Raw genomic sequence first — 17041 nt, 5'->3', positions numbered from 1 at the left:
GGAATCGAATTTGAGTACTGGGTCTCTGAAAGATGCATACAAAGTCAATTTTTTGTCACAAAAACCAACCAAATGCCAGCATATAGTTGTAAGTAGTATAACTAAGAGACTTACCAAAAGGCATTGTTTAATTTTACCCGAAAATGATGTTTGAACGAATTTTTCTGCTGGCATTCTGAGCTGTATGTCAATGGGGCAGGAAAGTAGGTCACAAAAGTAGGTTAAATTTACAACCAAAAATTTAAAGAATGGAGCAGTCTAAAGGTCTTTTATGGCTGATCGAGTGATCTTCTCAGTTTATCCCTTGGCATGTCGAATTTATTTGAGTCATATAAGAATCTAGTAGAAGTGGTTTACATGTGTTACTGGGAATCCACGCTCCACCGATGCTCGGTTCGTATGTACCTTTAACTGGAAAGCATCATCGCGCATTGCGACCGAGCGCAAGCGTCTTGATTCTATAACGCGCCAATATAATACATTGTAGCCTCTATGTGATATCGTTATTCGCAATACGCGATGCTTTCGAGTTACGGAGCCCTGGACTGGTATTAACTGAAGTTTCTGGGCTGACAGAGAACTCAAGTCGACACAGCACTGACTGGGGCCTCCCTCCTGAACTCTTCTTCCTTACCTTCTTAAAAAGTCATCATACTTATCCGATCTAATATTTATTTTATTCCATGACAGGACTTATTAAAATGAAATTAAGAAACTAAACAAGGCAGCAAAGCTGTCAAATGTACAGACAAAAAGCAAAAAATATTTTTTTGTGGAGAGACCCAGTAATAAATTATTATTCACAACCAAACGGTGGTTTCCATGGCAACGGTATCGGGGGAGAGCCAGGCAGCAACCGAATTCTTTTTGGAGACTAGCCAAACAGGATACAATTTAAAATAGTAAATATGGTAGATGTTATTTCGCTGGTTTTCTTATGACACAATAGATCCTGTTCAGGGTCACCTTGCCACGGTGTCCTGTCTGTTATATTACAGCAGTTGAGCACGGAGGATTTTTAGTTCAGTTTTTGACTGCAAAGGTAGGTGTGCGTGCAAGACATTCGTAATGCTTGACCCAGGTAACGGTAAATTGCCCTTATTTTTCGAGTCCCGTCATTCCTCCGTTTCTGTCATCTACAGCACGCGTTACACTACAGAGGCCACGCCTCAAAACCCAGGAATATGGTACGACAAAATAAAACCTTAATTTCTACTAGGATCAGCCCCAGAAATGGCCGGTATCAGTGTTGTCACCCTCCTTCACGGCTGTGACGACGCTACTGCAGTTTCTGTACAAGATGATGTCAACACATTGAAAGACAAAGTTTCCGCCCTGGAGTTTCAGGTTCGGCAGCTGCTTGGAGGGAATCTATTGCAGGGTGAGTGAAAAACTTACTGGAGAGAAGGAAATTACTTTTCTAAAGATATCCTCTTTAGGGATGTGTTCCAACCAAAACTGATGAGAAAAGTATGATGTCTTAAGTTTTCTTGCGGGTTCTAGATTTCAACTTTTTCCAGTAACGAGTGGCAGTCTATAGCCTCTATTTCGAGTGGAACGATGGAAAGATCTGTGAAGAGTGATTGTATATATATATATATATATATATATATATATATATATATATTATTAACCTAGCACGTCGTTCATGTTCTGATTGGTTCCGGGACGGGTTCGTGACAAGTGGAAACTATCTGATCGACCCTGACGGTCTCCGTGGTGTCTCGGATTTCTTGGTCTGGTGTGACATGGCTCTGGTGCCACCTATCGCCGTCATCCATCATAACAAGGAAAATAAAACCTTGGTTACCGGGTTTGAAGGCAACGGAGCATACAGTCGTAAGTCTTTTGGATACTTATTAAGTATAAAGAAAGATGTGTATGTTTCCAACGTTCAAACCATGTACAATACTTTGCAAAGTTCAAGGCTCCTTTCTTTATATTGAATAATAATGATGTAGCCATGTTTTGAAAGTCTGTATGCCATTGCTTAATGTCATATTTATGTTGTCAAGATGACGTGTCATACGCCAGTAGCAGTCAGCGCATCCGAGCATTGATGGCTAGATCTGGACCCTGTCACCAACAGCTGAAGTACCAATGTTACGGTTCTGTCATCAGACCTTCAGTGAACGGCAGTGGAACGTTATCTTATTGGATAGCTAACGGACAGAAAGTGACGTCATACTGGCCCGGAGGGAATGCCCTGTTGGGTGGATGTGCATGTTACCAGACCAAAAGCTGCGCAGGAGGTACCGTTGAAATTTAAATTTTTTTAGGGGTGTATTTAGTTGCGGAATCTATTCACTAAGCTTTTTTTTTTTTTTTTTTTTTTTTTTTTTACAAATTTGATAATAAATGCGATATTTTTTTTCTTAAGACAATGCTGAAACCAAGGCTGTATGGCAGCAGTATGATTCAAGTTTATCTCCATTTTAGATATTTTCGTGTATGGTACTGAGCTGTTGTTAATTTAACAAATTTCGGTTTGTTGTTTTCAGGGAAGAAGTGTAACTGCGACATGAATGACATGGGCGTAACTAGGCATACACACGGATGCACTGTGCGTACAATTTTGGCCAACCATGATATTATTTTATATAAATTTAGTGTATTTTTCACGGAATATATATCGAAAATCCACTGCGAATTAAAGTCACCGGTATGTACAAATCCTCTGTAGGCTATATGCACAATTGTTCTGACCCCCCGTCTTGCATACTTTTATTCAACTGAGGTAAACAATGCCTGTTACCTTTACAAGTCCTATCTTAATCGTCCATCTAACTGGAACATCCTTTACCTCTTAATTGGAGGGTTAAGTGGCCTTCAACTCTCCTGTAGTCATGAGAGTAACGAACGCACTCTCGCTGGTGATATTTATCTCAGGTAAAATCTACCTGTGTGTTATTTTCAAAGAGCAGCTCCCGTAGACCTGGGGGCACTAGTTAAAATCTGGACACAAGGTTTAATTAGGAGCTAGAGAAACAAAGGAAGAATTTTTCCTGCAAAGCTTCAAAGAATTTCACACGGACTTGATCCAGCTTAGCCCTCCAAACTAACAGGGTGACATGGGCAATTTTCACAAACAAATAATTAAACTTAGATTTATCAAAGCTCTATTGTGTCATATAATTGGTTGTTTTTGGGAGCCATGCACCCGCATGAAAGCTGGATGAAACCGTATATAAATTCAACTCAGAGGAGGATCCAGCATTATTCGAAGAGGGGAGGGAGGTCCGCTGATGCGAAGTTAGCCTCCTTTTAAATGAATATACCGTTCTGGGTAAATGAAAATATTGAAACTTTATTAAATCGCGAGAATATTTTTGACTTAAATGATGATTTTATTTTTTATGGAAATTAAGCTACGATGTGTGGTACATATGCTGTGATTAAGCTGTCCTTCATCTGTTGCGTTAGTCTACATTTTGCTGTACATGCTGGGTATTTTAAAAATCTGTGCGTACAATTTTTAGAGGTCTGGTTACGCCCCTGAATGACGCAGTCTGGAGAGAAGACAGCGGCCCGGTGACAGACAAGGTTGTCCTTCCTATCACCGGGTTCAGAATTGGTGACACAGGTGACGCTAGCGAGAAAGTCTACATCACCCTGGGACCGCTAATGTGTGAGAACTGATTGCCGGGCTGCACCTTGCATCTGTATTTTATTTAACATTATAGGTTATATATTCGGTGAAGTCCATGTAAAATCATATGTTAAACGAGTTTATCTATAAGCAGAAACTTCTCTTCTGGTCGCTGGCACAACTGGAAATGGTCTTACAATCAATTTTTGTCAGTTCACGGTTTTGCTTGCTCTCTCTGGATGGCCTTGACATTGACCGGGAATACTTTGCAATATGATTTCTCTGAGAACTACGAATGCACAACACAATACTCCTGTTCTTGCTGATAAACCTCTGAATACACGCTGTATGAATATAGAACAATAAATACTGTATTTAGCATTGGTTAGTTGTCCTTTTTTTATTGAGACGCCTAAATGATCGAAGCAAAAGAAGTATGTATGAGTTTTGTGGTATTTGATAAAGTTGTTCATTTGGTACATACAGCCATATCGTAGGAAGTGGGAAGCTATCGGCTCTCCACGGATTGTACCAGCTGTCTCGAGTGACTTCACTGCCAAAGTGACTATAATCAAATCGCTTTTGTCTAAATCTGTGTGTGTGTGTGTGTGTGTGGGGGGGGGGGGGGTAATTTCTACTGGAAAAGAGGAAGATTATCTAAATAGAGGGGAAACTTCTACTCGTAAAAATACGCCATTACTTTTGTCAGGTTTCTATAATCATAGAAAATCACCCACGGTATAGCCTGGGTAATTTTTACATTGCTACGTTCAAGCCCAGTGAATATGTCTTACCTACCAGTATAATAGCATGGCTTTAAAACACAGGAAATAACCAGCATGACTACTGCAATTCTTAGAAAACCTGTCGGTTTTCGGAACTAACATAATGCAAAGTAACTTTAACATGGTATTTTAACTACAGGAAATCAACTGCGTAACAATATCGGTGTTTGTTTGCGTTGTCACGTCGACGCCCAGTAGTTAACTAATAACATAGCTTTAAACCCCGCATATTCTTGGTAGATCTTGGAATAACACCAAAAAACTAAAATAATGCAAACTGAATATCATTTTCCCATTGCCTCTCTGTTATAAACACGCAAATAAAGAATAAGGACTACCACACAATGTATACAGTATATATAGAGCTATGTGTACATAGCAAGCGATCATAGCGTCTGTAGCACGTGTTTTCAAAGGTCCATCAATTCCCACCGAAAGTGAAGCGAGATGTTGTCTTTGTGCGTGGTTTACATGGTAGTAATCTCTGCTGGCGCCGTCCAGTCCTTTACCTTCAGCGCAGGCAAAGGAGATGGCAGTCAACACAGAGACTATCCTGTCAATGAGGTAATATTCAAGATAAAACTAGTTTAGGTCGTATATTTAAATACACAGTTTATGTCTTTGTGGTGAAAAATGTGGTGATGAATCTTTCTGGTGTTTTCTGTCAACACTGTTTTGCACTTAGTAAAGGAAACTATTCGGGATTTTCCCGCTACATCGAATTTTCATTAAAAAGCAGTTTCTCTTACTCGCGAACCACTGCTCAAACCGCCATTGCACTTGAATGCGTTGTTTTCTTATATAATAAGATGATTATTTTTTAATTGGTCGTATAGATCACCATGTATGCTAGACATATTGGCATCAGTTATCTTTATTTGAGGGTTTACAGAGTCTTAATTTGAAAAGAGAAGTAACATTTCAAGATATGTTAACAGAAAGATATGACCTTGGGACATTTTGAAAGTATATCTTTTACTATCATTTTCCTAACTGAAGAATTAGATCGGTAATCCCAGCTAACACGTAACGTTTTGAAAACAATAAAAAAAGTTAAATTGAAAAAAATCTAAATTGAAATAATTATTATTAAGTTTCACACAATATTTTTCTAACACATCATGCAGACGTTATAAAACTTTATATTTCTATATGAATACCAATAAACTGTATGTGTAAAGATCATATTAACAGTATATCTTATTTTTAAGATAAACATATGATTAATGTCACTTAATGGAGTATATCATAGCATTTTCTTCACCAGGTTTAGCCATAACATTATGTTAACGTCATATAAATGGTTCTATTTGTCATTTTATCTCAAACATTTTTTATAACATTATCAACGTGTTTATAATGCAGGGGCGGATCCAGGATTATTTAAAGGGGGGTATTTTAAAGGGTGAACGGTCCCATTTGGTACAGTTTAGAACTATGGTTCAGCTAGTCAAAATTCTAATTTCAAGCGGGGACCAGAAATCAAAGGGGGTGGGGTTCAGGACCCTCATAACCCCTTTAAATCCGCCACTGTGATGTTAAAGAAGATAAACCGTACACGTTAACTTTTCCAAAACGTTTTTGTGTTCGCTGTAGGGCAATCAATGCTATATTAGGCCATTTTAAAATACTTTTTTTTCTTCAATACAGACTGATATCGACAACTTGCCTAAATTTTGGACCCGCAAGATGCGCTCCTTTTTCAACTTACTAGATGACGACCTGGACGGCGTGCTAACGCAACATGAATTTCTGGATACAATTCCCAACAGAATGGATCAATACTTTAGTAGAAACGAAGCGTCCGTTTTTAAAGCCATATGGCATTCAACTTGGGACTTTTTTTTCGTCACCCGAGAAAAGAATGACAATCTTACTGTGGAGGATGTGATAAAAATGCAGTCCAGATACCTCACTGTGCCTCACTTTCCAGAACACGGTGAGGCCTGGTTTCAAGAAGTGTTTAAACTGGTTCTCTCTCACGGCAACCAACTGATTGACTTGTCAGACTACACTGCTTTTCTGCAAAGCTTCGGCGTGGACCCAGAGACGGCTCCAAAATCCTTCAACATCTTTGACATCGATGACGATGGCTACTTGGATGAGAAGGAATACGTAAAAAACGGTTTGGGTTATTTTGCAGATGCAAAGCAGTCCTCAGGGAGGTACCTTTGGGGATCCTTTCCACCAAAGAAGGTTGCATAACTCAAGTGTCATATCTTTAAGTAATCGTGGCAGTTTTGGAATGAGAAGTGATTTTTGTGATGGCTTTTAGAGGGATAAGGATACCTGAACATTAACATTTTACTCAGTTATAAATAAAAAATAAATAAAATAATTCCAAGATTCAAATTTCATGCAAATTTTGTGAGAAATTGTACAAGATACATTGATATTACACGGTGTTGGCCTGTTATTTAGAGCTTACACTTGAAGTGATTTTTTTTTATTTCGAAAATGAATTAATTAGTAGTGTATGGCTGCACTTACAACTAGTTGGTCCGCAGACTAACAGACCCGCGGATCAAATATGGTCAACCCACTTAAGGAGGCTCTCTCTCATATTTCAGAACCATTTCTGCCCTATACTAGCGATTTTGTTGAAAATTGTAAGACAAATTCCTCTCACCATATGAATAAAATATAGCTGTCAAATGAACAGACAAAAAGCAGAAAATAACAATGCACAAAATAGGCTACTGTCAATTCTGATGCAAAAGTACATTATGCTTAACTGCAAATTCAACATCAAATTTTAATTATGCTCAACAGGTAATACCAATGTAAGTAAAATGTGTAACAAGCATAAGGCTTCAGGCCCATGGCACCCTGAGCTTCAGAGATAACTTGACACTAACCTCTTCACAATAGCCTATCTTCATCGTGTCAAGTTACCTCTGACGAAAATAGTTTGACCTAGTTTATATAAGCCAATCGAATGGTGAAAACGCTGATTGGTTGACCGTCAATCGGTAATCCTCGGCTGATTCCGCAAGCTCCATACTAACAACAAAGTTATTGTCGAGTGCGGAGAGAACTGCATGCCAATCCTAAAAATCATAATTGTAAGTTGAAAATAATAATAAGTAACACAGTTTTCTTTTCATAATGTTTATAGTAGCAGTGCAAAAAGATTTTTGTCAATTTTGATGTAACATTACATAATATATTACAGGATAATTATCACCAATTTTTGATTATTGACTATAAATAGCATGGACATGTAGAAAATTTGATTACCATTACCCATAATGAATATGCCAACATGATAAAAATGAATATTTCACTAAAATGTATAACTTCCAGAAAAAGAAGCCAATTAGACTGCTTTTCCAACTCGGGCTGCATTTTAGTCCATTTTAGTGTTTCTTTTTTTGAAAGTTTGACAATCATAAGTAACATGGTTTTCCCATAATGGTCATCAAGGCAGCAGCACCCAAAATTGTGTTTTCTTCTATTTTGATGCAATATTACATGCTTAATTACATGCAATATTACATGCTTAACTGCATAATGACCATCAGTTTTTAATAATAAAATATACGTATCATGGATTTTCAGAAAATGTGACTAGCATGGGTCTTCAAGCCCGTGGAGGTTTTAAGTCACACCTCGAAAATGCCAATATGTGAAAAATTAAATTTTCACCAAAAAACTTTAACTGCCAGAAAAATTTACCAAACAGACTGCATTGCCTACTGAAGCTTTATTTAAGTACCATGTTCCTTTCCTGTAAGTTTGAGAACAGTAAGTGACATGGTTTTCCTTAAATGGTCATCATGGGAGCAGTGCCCAAAATAGGGGTTTCTTCAAATTTTGATGCAACATTACATTATGTTTAACAGCATAGTGACCATCAATGTTTACTAATAAAATATTAGTATCATGGATATTCAGAAAATGTGACTAGCAAAGGTCTTCAGGACCATGGAACTTCAAAGTCACCCCTTGGAAATGCCAAAATGTAAACAAGACAGCACTGTTCTGAAATGTTTTTTTTTTATTTTTAACAATTTTTAAACATAAAACAAAGTCAACAGTTTACTGCCATTTTTATATGATCAACTAAGAAAATTGATGAGATGGGAAAAATATCAATAGAACAGTGTTAAATGTCCAATTTCCTCCATTCTGAGATTCTGAACATAGTGAATGATTGAATCTGACAAACTGCAATGATATGAGTTTATTTCCATTTTTGAAAATTTATTACACAATACATGATAACAAGTTTACCATCATTTTTATAAATCAACTAACAATGTTGTAAAGATGCAGGAAATGTCAAATAAACACTTTTAGATATCTTATTAGTTCAATAATGAGACTGTTAGCATGCCTAAGAATTGAAGCTGAGGAAAAGTGAAAAAACAGCATAACTTCTAAAATAATGGCCCGATTATGCTCATTTTCGATCTTGACCTGTGTTTTAGTAAGATTGATTACTCCTGTGAGTTTCATGACAACAGGCCTATCGGTTTTCCTTGAAATGTGTTAACAGTGTTGCATTTATGCTGAAAAGTGAAAAAACAGCATAACTTCTACAATAATGGCCTGATCATGCTGGTTTTCGAACTTGACCTGCCTTTTAGTAAGATTGATAACACCTGTGAGATTCATGACAACAGGCCTATCGGTTTTCCTTGAAATGTGTTAACAGTGTTGCATATATGCTGAAAAGTGAAAAAACAGCATAACTTCTACAATAATGGCCCAATCATGCTGATTTTCGAACTTGAGCTGCGTTTTATAAATATTCATCAGCTCTGTAAATATACAGCCAAAAAGTAAAACTGTCTTCCACTTACGCTGAAAGTGCATGGCGACGGCGACATAGACGGCGACGACAGAAGCAGGTGATGGCAATATGTACAGACATCTGTGTCTGTACATAAAAACAGCATAACTTCCATAAAAATGACCCTATCATGCTGATTTTTGAACTTGACCTGTGTATTATGAATATTTATCAGTTCTGCAAGTTTCAAGCCAAATGGTAAAACGGTTTTTCACTTATCGTGTTATCGGTGTTGCAAAAATGCTGAAAAAAGTGAAAAAACAGCATAACTTCCTTAAAAATGGCCCGATCATGCTGATTTTCGAACTGCGTCTGTACATAAAAATATATAATGACAATGACAGTGCATCCAGCGTCGTATTGAAATAATGTAAAATGTATGCCCTTCCTTGGGCTGTTTGCTTTGTTCCACAAAACTGTTGAGTAAAGTACTTTTCATCTCAACAACTTGTACATTATCAGTAACTTAGATCTAGTACTCGAGTTGATCTATTTTCAAATATTGCCAGTGTGTTTTTTTAAGTGTTCCCTGATGAATCATACTATGGCTGGATTTTCAAGGAATGCACAATGCACTTTAGCAATGGCCAGAAGTTTCCAAAGATTCTTCTTCATCTCCGTAAAGGATTCACTGCAATTTCAGCCTTTGATGTGTCTCTTAATGACAGCTGAATTGCATGACCATTGGGTGGATAAAGGACATCTCAGTCACTTTAATTTGATCTTCTCTCTCACAGTGATGGCCCAGCTCCATCAAGACACCATAATATAGTTTGTTTTACAGTGTGCTGAAAGAAAAGAAAGAAAAAAAATTGTTAATGAATTATAATAAAACATTACAGAGAATGAAAATAGAAGATATATAACACATATTCTGTACTGTGTCCCTTGGGTGCAGAGGCTACTGAAAGCTCTCTCCTGAGAATTCAGAGAATGAAAATAGAAGATATATAACACATATTCTGTACTGTGCCCCTTGGGTGCAGAGGCTACTGAAAGCTCTCTCCTACAACTATACCACACATATTAGACTAAACAACCAACAGCCTGGTGATATGACAGAATGCATATCATCACTGTTTGGCCGAGGCAAATTTTGGTTTAACTACTCTGAAAACTTAAGATATTATAACAAGCCAGCACATCTTGACAAATCTTTTTCTCCTCCACAAATTAACCTGAAGTCTAAGTTTATCCAGTCCACTTACAAACCCAAAAATTAATCTATAAATAAATCTACAAAAATCAATCTATAAATGCTTGAAGTGCCAAGCTTCCATTTTCCAATGATCAAGAAATGCCTTATTTAAAGTTGAATTATGACAAATCTTAATCTTTATCAATTCTTATCCTCGAAATAATAAACTTACAGATAAATTCTGAGACAGGATCATTTGAATCCTCATTTCTGAGAGAGCCTGTGATGTCTTCATTCTCAATCAGAGGCAAAAACTGTTGGACAAATTCTGGGGTATATGGTGGTGCTATGACATCTAAAACCTAAAACAGTATACGTAATATAATAATAATAAGTCAATCTGGAAGTTAATTTGTGTAGTATTGGTCACTATCAGGATGAAAGCTTTCCCAGGCACCCATCTATTCAAAGTGTTTGTTTAGGAAGTGAAAAGTTAAAAATTTCTCAACATGATGGACATGAACATATTTACATTCTTACTCAATGAAATAACAAGCTTTAAGTATGAATATAATAGAACCTGTGGCACAGAAAATGTTAAAAGATAAATCTACAAGCTACAGACTTTGACGCAGGTAAAAAATTGCACAAAATCTAGAGTACAGATAATCCTCAGTTTGCGATAAAAGCTCATTACACTGACATCGCTAATCCTTACCTCTGTGACAAAATGCCTGATCAAGGACATATCTGTGTCTTGGCGTTCCCAGCACTGTTTTATATATCCAGTCACAGGCACCACACAGCCACGACTGAATAAGTGGACCATCCTGTCCAGTAAAGTCTTTCGGAGCTCAAGCTGAAATTTTAAGATAAAAGAAAAAAATGGTCATATTATCAATTCTATAGACTTAAGTTTGCATGAGGCATTTAGTTTTCTTTTAACCACAGATTAATTAAATTTACTGTTGATTTTTAAAAAGAGACCTACCCTTTCTAAAACATCTAGTTCCTCCTGTGGAGATTCAAACAGCCTGATGAGAAGATCTAAAACTTTCTGGTGAAGAATATTATGGCAAGTGCTGATCTGTCATAGTAAAAAAAATATAGTGTCAATGATTGAAATTGAAATTGCATACATCTATCAAAATAACAAGAGAAATACTTGACCTTAGAATCTCAGTCAAAAATATAAAATCATGAAAAAAAATGTTAACTGTCCTTGATGGAGGACCCATTAGTTGGGAGACCCATTTTTGAATTTTTTTTAAACGCCCTTTTTTCACTTAAGCATTTTAAGATTAATTCTGAATTTCAACAGGTATTCAAACAACTTTTAGGAAGAAACTCACAGTTTAAACTGACACAATGAATAAATAAATAATTAATCTTCGACTAATGATCCTTACCTCGTCCAGCAGAACTAAGTGCAATGGCGTATGATCTGTGTTCAGTTTAAAGTAACTGGGATCTGTCACTGTGTAGTCAATCCACTTCAGAAGGCCCATGGCCACAACTGGGAACCTGGGGAAAAAAAGAAGTGAGAAAATTCATGTCACTGTAGTCTTGGACTCTCAGCACTGGCCCATGCTAGTAAAATTATTATTTTGTCTATTATTGAAAAATAGTCAAAAAAAAAAAAACAAAAAAAGAAAGAAAAAAAAAAAACTTAAAACTACATTCTAAAATCATATTAAATTTGGTATCATGCCAGGTATAATAAAAAATAATAATAATTATAAATAAAATCACTTACTTGATACACTGAAACAAAGTCCCCACATCAGCAATAAGGTCTGAAGAGCTCTTGTTCTCTGTACACATTTGGTTGGCTTTTTCTATGGCCTGTGTGGTTGGCTTTAACTCATCTTTGTTAATATTTTTTCTGACTCCCTAGAATAGAAAATTGATTCATGAATCACATTAAACTTGTTGCTAATGGTCCTGACTCTTATTAAAAACGAGATTTGAAAGTGGAGCAGCAATAATCTGAAACTCACCTTTCTATAAACCTCAAATACTGAAGCAGCATACGCCAGGACAAAAATGTATTTTGATTTGTGATCTGGATTGATCTTTGATCCCAGCTTGAATAAACCTTCAGTTAATAGTTCTGAAAATCACAAAGGCAAGTTACATGCGATAAAGTGGTAAAGTCCCTTGTCAAAGACACATTAAATTTTATTAAAAAACCAATTTCTAAAATGGGAAGAAATATTTTACTTCCACATTAGGTTGTCATTGTCAATCTCTGTTTCAAGAGACACATTTACTATGGGAAAACAAAAAATATATATTCACAAAACTCGGCAAAGCATTTTTAAAGTGTTCAGAAACAGTTAATATTTCCATTATGTTATGTATATAGAACATTTTCTATATGACACTGTGCCTACTGCACATGGGACATTTTATCATGCTATACTTTACCTAGGAACTGTGGTCCTCTGATCAGTTCAACTGGGGGTGGGTTGGGACCACTGTACATCTTGAATAACTGTAAGAAAATTAAGAATAGCAATGATTATAAAATTGATTTTATATTAAGCTACGTTCCCCTTGAACGTGTTGTCATATATACCAACTCTACCAGGCCGACTGGCAGAAAAAAAAGCCCCCAGGAGTCAAGAAATGACAAGATGAATATTGATGAAAAGCAAATTATTTCTAAGGAATAGAAATGTTTTTTTTTACCTTTGAGACATGCAGAAGTTTTTGACGTTCCAAGGGGCTTCATTCACAAATGTGATGCCTTATAGGTAGTATACACATTTAGTATCTTTTAAGAAACAATTTTTAAATCATCATTACACATGAGACAAATAGCAGAATTTATCTTTTTTCTACTGAATATCATTTAAATTAAGAGATTTTCTTTTATTCTAGACATAGCCTAGACTAAATGTCACAGCATTCAATAATAAAATTAAACAAAGTTACATAACACAACTTTGTTCCAAAAACTGTTTTACCTACTGGCTGTTCAGGACACAAAGATCTAAGAAGTCTTAAGTAGAGACGATGTCCATTTATCAAATTTTACTGACTTGGCATTAGTTTTAATAGCACTTGACCGAAATCCAGTGTTAACAGCACAGCCCGTTATACAATCAATGTCAGCTACTTACTACTGTTATGTCAGCTGGGTTGAGGGCATTCCGTGACAACATGGACGCCAGTGCCTGGCAAGCTCTCGGGTAGGCTGCAGCTCCACTCAGCGCCATGGTCATTGGAGTGACGTCTAATCCTCTGATAGGGAAATAATAAACAAGAACAGTGTCGCAATGATTAATTCTAATGTTTTGCAGTTGATGATGAAAAACTTTGATTGTCAGAGTTGTGTCTTCCATTAAAGTATCTAATTTCTAAAGTTTCATATTTTCATAATAAATCTTTATAATTATACCTTTCTTTGGCTGATTTCTGCACTTCTTCACACAATCTCCTAATATTGGACCCTCCTTTCTCCTGGGCTAGCACATGCATTAGCACCTGACTGTACAGATATGTATGCTCTCCATGACATACCATTTTCTGGAAAAAAAAGTGTAAAAAATTTTATTTGTTAGACACTGACAGTATTCTGATAATCCATGTAAACAGTTGTCCCCATTAAAGCAAATTTAATGAAAGAAAAAAACGGAATACATAGAGTATATTGAACTTATTTTTAGCGACATTCCACTCTATGATTTGAGACACCCCCGCCAATCCCCCCCTGTTATAAAACTCACTGTAAACTCGGTTAAATTTTTCTCCACGGCCTCCTCCCCTCCCTCTAGGAATGCTGAGATGGAGGTCCTGAGTACCCTGCTAAACACCTCTATCTGATGACAGGCTGTGGACACACTGGTGATCTCTCCCTGGTACCCTGCATCTGATATCAGCTGGAGTGACAGGAACATGATATAATAATAAATATATACTGATATCTAGACACTGAGTACCCTGAAACATTTTATTTAAGCTAATAAAATTTCATAAGAAAAACCTGATATCGATGCTAATTATCACTCTATAGATATGACATAATTAATGCTACCCCAAGCTTTGAAGCTTCTTACTTAACAAACTAATCACAGTACCATTGGAAACTTTAATCATTATTTTTAAAATTTAACAACGTTTCCCTCACAATTATCAAAACTACCCATAAATCTTTTGAGCCTTGTTGTAACTTTCACTTAGTACCTTAATGGTAAAATTTAACATAAGGCAGTCTGGGTACTCCTCTGCAAGCTTATAAAACAAGTCTCTCCACGTGGGGTGGTCAATCATTTCTGCAAGCCAGCCTGGGGTCTGTGAAAAATTACATACAGTCAAGTTCATTTTTAACTTAAAAAACTATCATAACAAACAGATGACATTTTAGGTTAAACGCTCTTCAATGAGTCTTGTTTGTACTCTCCATCTCGTAAATACACTTAAATAAATTTAATCAATGAAAAATGTGTCCTAATATTTCAAATGGTTTTCAGATTACGTTTTTGCTAATATTCATGATTGGTTTCACACATGGCTCCAGACAAAACTTAAAATTTTGGAAATATTTCCCTCCGAGCATAAAACAAATATAGATAAGGAATTAATCAACTAATAAAATGAATTATAAACTAGTAGATATGTCCACACACCTCTCCCTCATCTGTGAAAATGGAATCTGCTTTTTTCTGGTCAAAATGTTTGATGATCATCTGTTTCAAGTGCTGCTCCACTAGCTCCTGGACTTCTTTGATATCAACACCTAGCATGAATTGATTTATAAATATATCAATTAATCAAACTGATTAATAAAGAAGAAATTTTAATTCAGTAATGCCAGAAAAGTAGCTAACCTTCCTTTCTGTCTTATCAACACAATTCCTTGCTAATAAGTAAATTTTCAATCTTATGTTTTTATTCTTACTATTAAAACTTTAATAGTAATCTCACTGTAGGTTTGGAAAACTGAAGGCTATAAGACTAAGCATACTGTATTGAAAAATAATTATAAGGACAAACATACTGATATCACAATCAGATAATTTAATAACTTTGTAAAAATCTGCCTCGAACACTTTTATCTTCCTGTTAAACTCTACACACATTCAGTGTTGTGAGATAAGCCTCAACAAATATCATATTCTTAGTCAACTTCTCAGAAAATCTAGATACCTGCTAATATCAACCACTCTGCCAGTAAATTAGCTGTCTGAGCTACAGCAGTGTAGTTATCAGATAAAAGCTCAACAACTTTCTCCGGGACACCACCAGCTTTGAAATACCTGGAATGATAAATATTTTCATCAGAGGGTAAAACATTAACTTACTTTTATCTTAAAGAAAGAAATTAATAAAAAATCTAAAAATTGAGGGAGGAAACTGCACCTTAATGACGAAGTTAATGCTGATGGGGAAAAACCAAGATTAAAAGTGCAAATTAAAGGCTGAGACGTACAGAAATGCATCAATCATCCAAAATTTAGTGTAAAACAAATGGTTTTATTTTTCAGCTGGATCAAATAAACCCAATTAAAAATTTGAACCAAATCCACATGACAAAAACTGAAGAAAAATTTACCTTTCCTCATCAAATTTAAACATTTTCATCATTCAGGTATACTTTTGCTGATATGCTTATTAGTAATTGAAGCTGAAACACCCATGATGTACAGGGTATAAATACTCATGCCTGTTACCTTTTTAACATGTAAAAGACCCCAGTCTCCATAATGTAGTCTTTGCTGGCAAAACCCTCCAAGCATTCTTCTCTGATGGCATCATTGTCTTCTTCCTCATGTTCTGGGGACTGAAGGAAATTTAAAATAAAAGGAAATCATTATCCACTTTATTAATTTTCATTGCTGATATATTGTACTAACTTAAGTAGCATGCTTTCCTGTGTCGTCTAGTAAGTACAAGTACTGGTTTCAGTGATCATTGTAAACTTAAATTACTATAAAGCATTCCTTCCATTGTCCAAGCTCACAAATTTACAGTTCAGAAGCTTTTGGCAAAAGGAGCCATTGTCTAGTTAGCACAAAGTTTTTGTTGGCTTAAATTAGGATATGCTTTTACTGTTATGCTAAAATGTTTTGGGGTGATTTACACATTCTCTCTCCAACTGGTATGATATGAATGGATCTATGTATCATACACTGACCCTAAGAAGGTCTACAAAAGCACAAACAGAATAAAACAAAATGACAGAAGTAAGAGCACATGTGTAAGAATGAAGACAAAAGTTTGCAATATCATACATATTTTGTGCATTTGAAAACTGCGTATAATTTTGCCTACATTGTCATATCCTGCAAAGTGGTTCATCTTTCCTAATAAAGACTTTAAAAACAATAAAACTCCTCAAATATGGGATAATTTCAACAAGCACTACTATTATTACTAGTTAAGTAAAACATGTATGTACATGATGTAGTCTGTGATTGTGAAGTCAACTTTGTTTACACTGGTCACAAGCCGGTATCTCATTTCATAAATTGCTGTAAAAAGTACAAAAATCTTACCGCTGGTTCATCATCCCACATGGACTCCTCATCGTAATCTGCCATTTTCTACTAAAATATTTTGATTTCAATGATGGAATAATTATAAAATCAAAACAATAACAGTCGATTTCAACTTTTACTCTTCACCTTCCACCATCTTGACCTAGTTTCATTCGTGCATCATCGTGACAATATTTATTCTCTTTTTTTTGTAAACAATAAAATGTACCTTTTTAAATGCAATGT

The 17041-nt window shown here is 35.8% G+C and overlaps 3 protein-coding genes across 4 annotated transcripts; 2 read left to right on the top strand and 1 right to left on the bottom strand.

Moving 5' to 3' along the window:
- The first annotated feature begins 896 nt into the window (after positions 1-896).
- Positions 897-3972, top strand: LOC106173989 (neurexin-4-like). 2 transcript variants are annotated; one of them, XM_013555347.2, is made up of 6 exons: positions 900-1042; positions 1220-1381; positions 1639-1839; positions 2016-2252; positions 2502-2530; positions 3505-3972. In XM_013555347.2, exons 2-6 carry the CDS (start codon positions 1234-1236, stop codon positions 3637-3639), a joined length of 750 nt encoding a protein of 249 aa, XP_013410801.2. In that variant the 5' UTR covers positions 900-1042; positions 1220-1233; the 3' UTR covers positions 3640-3972. The 2 variants fall into 2 exon arrangements, with proteins under 2 accessions (XP_086868250.1, XP_013410801.2); XM_087012124.1 differs by lacking the exon at positions 1639-1839 and having other exon boundaries at positions 897-1042.
- A 255-nt stretch (positions 3973-4227) lies between these two features.
- Positions 4228-7021, top strand: LOC106173992 (sarcoplasmic calcium-binding protein-like). Its single transcript, XM_087012125.1, has 2 exons — positions 4228-4938; positions 6025-7021. The coding sequence occupies exons 1-2, from the start codon at positions 4822-4824 to the stop codon at positions 6577-6579; spliced, it is 672 nt and encodes a 223-aa protein (XP_086868251.1). The 5' UTR covers positions 4228-4821; the 3' UTR covers positions 6580-7021.
- On the bottom strand, positions 6805-16978 carry LOC106173978 (negative elongation factor D-like). Its single transcript, XM_087012122.1, has 16 exons — positions 16814-16978; positions 15989-16098; positions 15465-15574; positions 14945-15054; positions 14502-14609; positions 14045-14197; positions 13717-13844; positions 13439-13559; positions 12741-12807; positions 12311-12423; positions 12067-12203; positions 11720-11834; positions 11302-11397; positions 11029-11169; positions 10543-10672; positions 6805-9960 (listed from the first exon to the last, which is right to left on the bottom strand). The coding sequence occupies exons 1-16, from the start codon at positions 16856-16858 to the stop codon at positions 9926-9928; spliced, it is 1719 nt and encodes a 572-aa protein (XP_086868248.1). The 5' UTR covers positions 16859-16978; the 3' UTR covers positions 6805-9925.
- Positions 16979-17041: the final 63 nt, after the last annotated feature.

Source organism: Lingula anatina, chromosome 4 (assembly GCF_051362555.1).
Source record: "Lingula anatina isolate TDL-2025a chromosome 4, LinAna3.0, whole genome shotgun sequence".
Taxonomy (NCBI): Eukaryota; Metazoa; Brachiopoda; class Lingulata; order Lingulida; family Lingulidae; genus Lingula; species Lingula anatina.
This window is presented reverse-complemented; position numbering and strand designations above follow the sequence as displayed.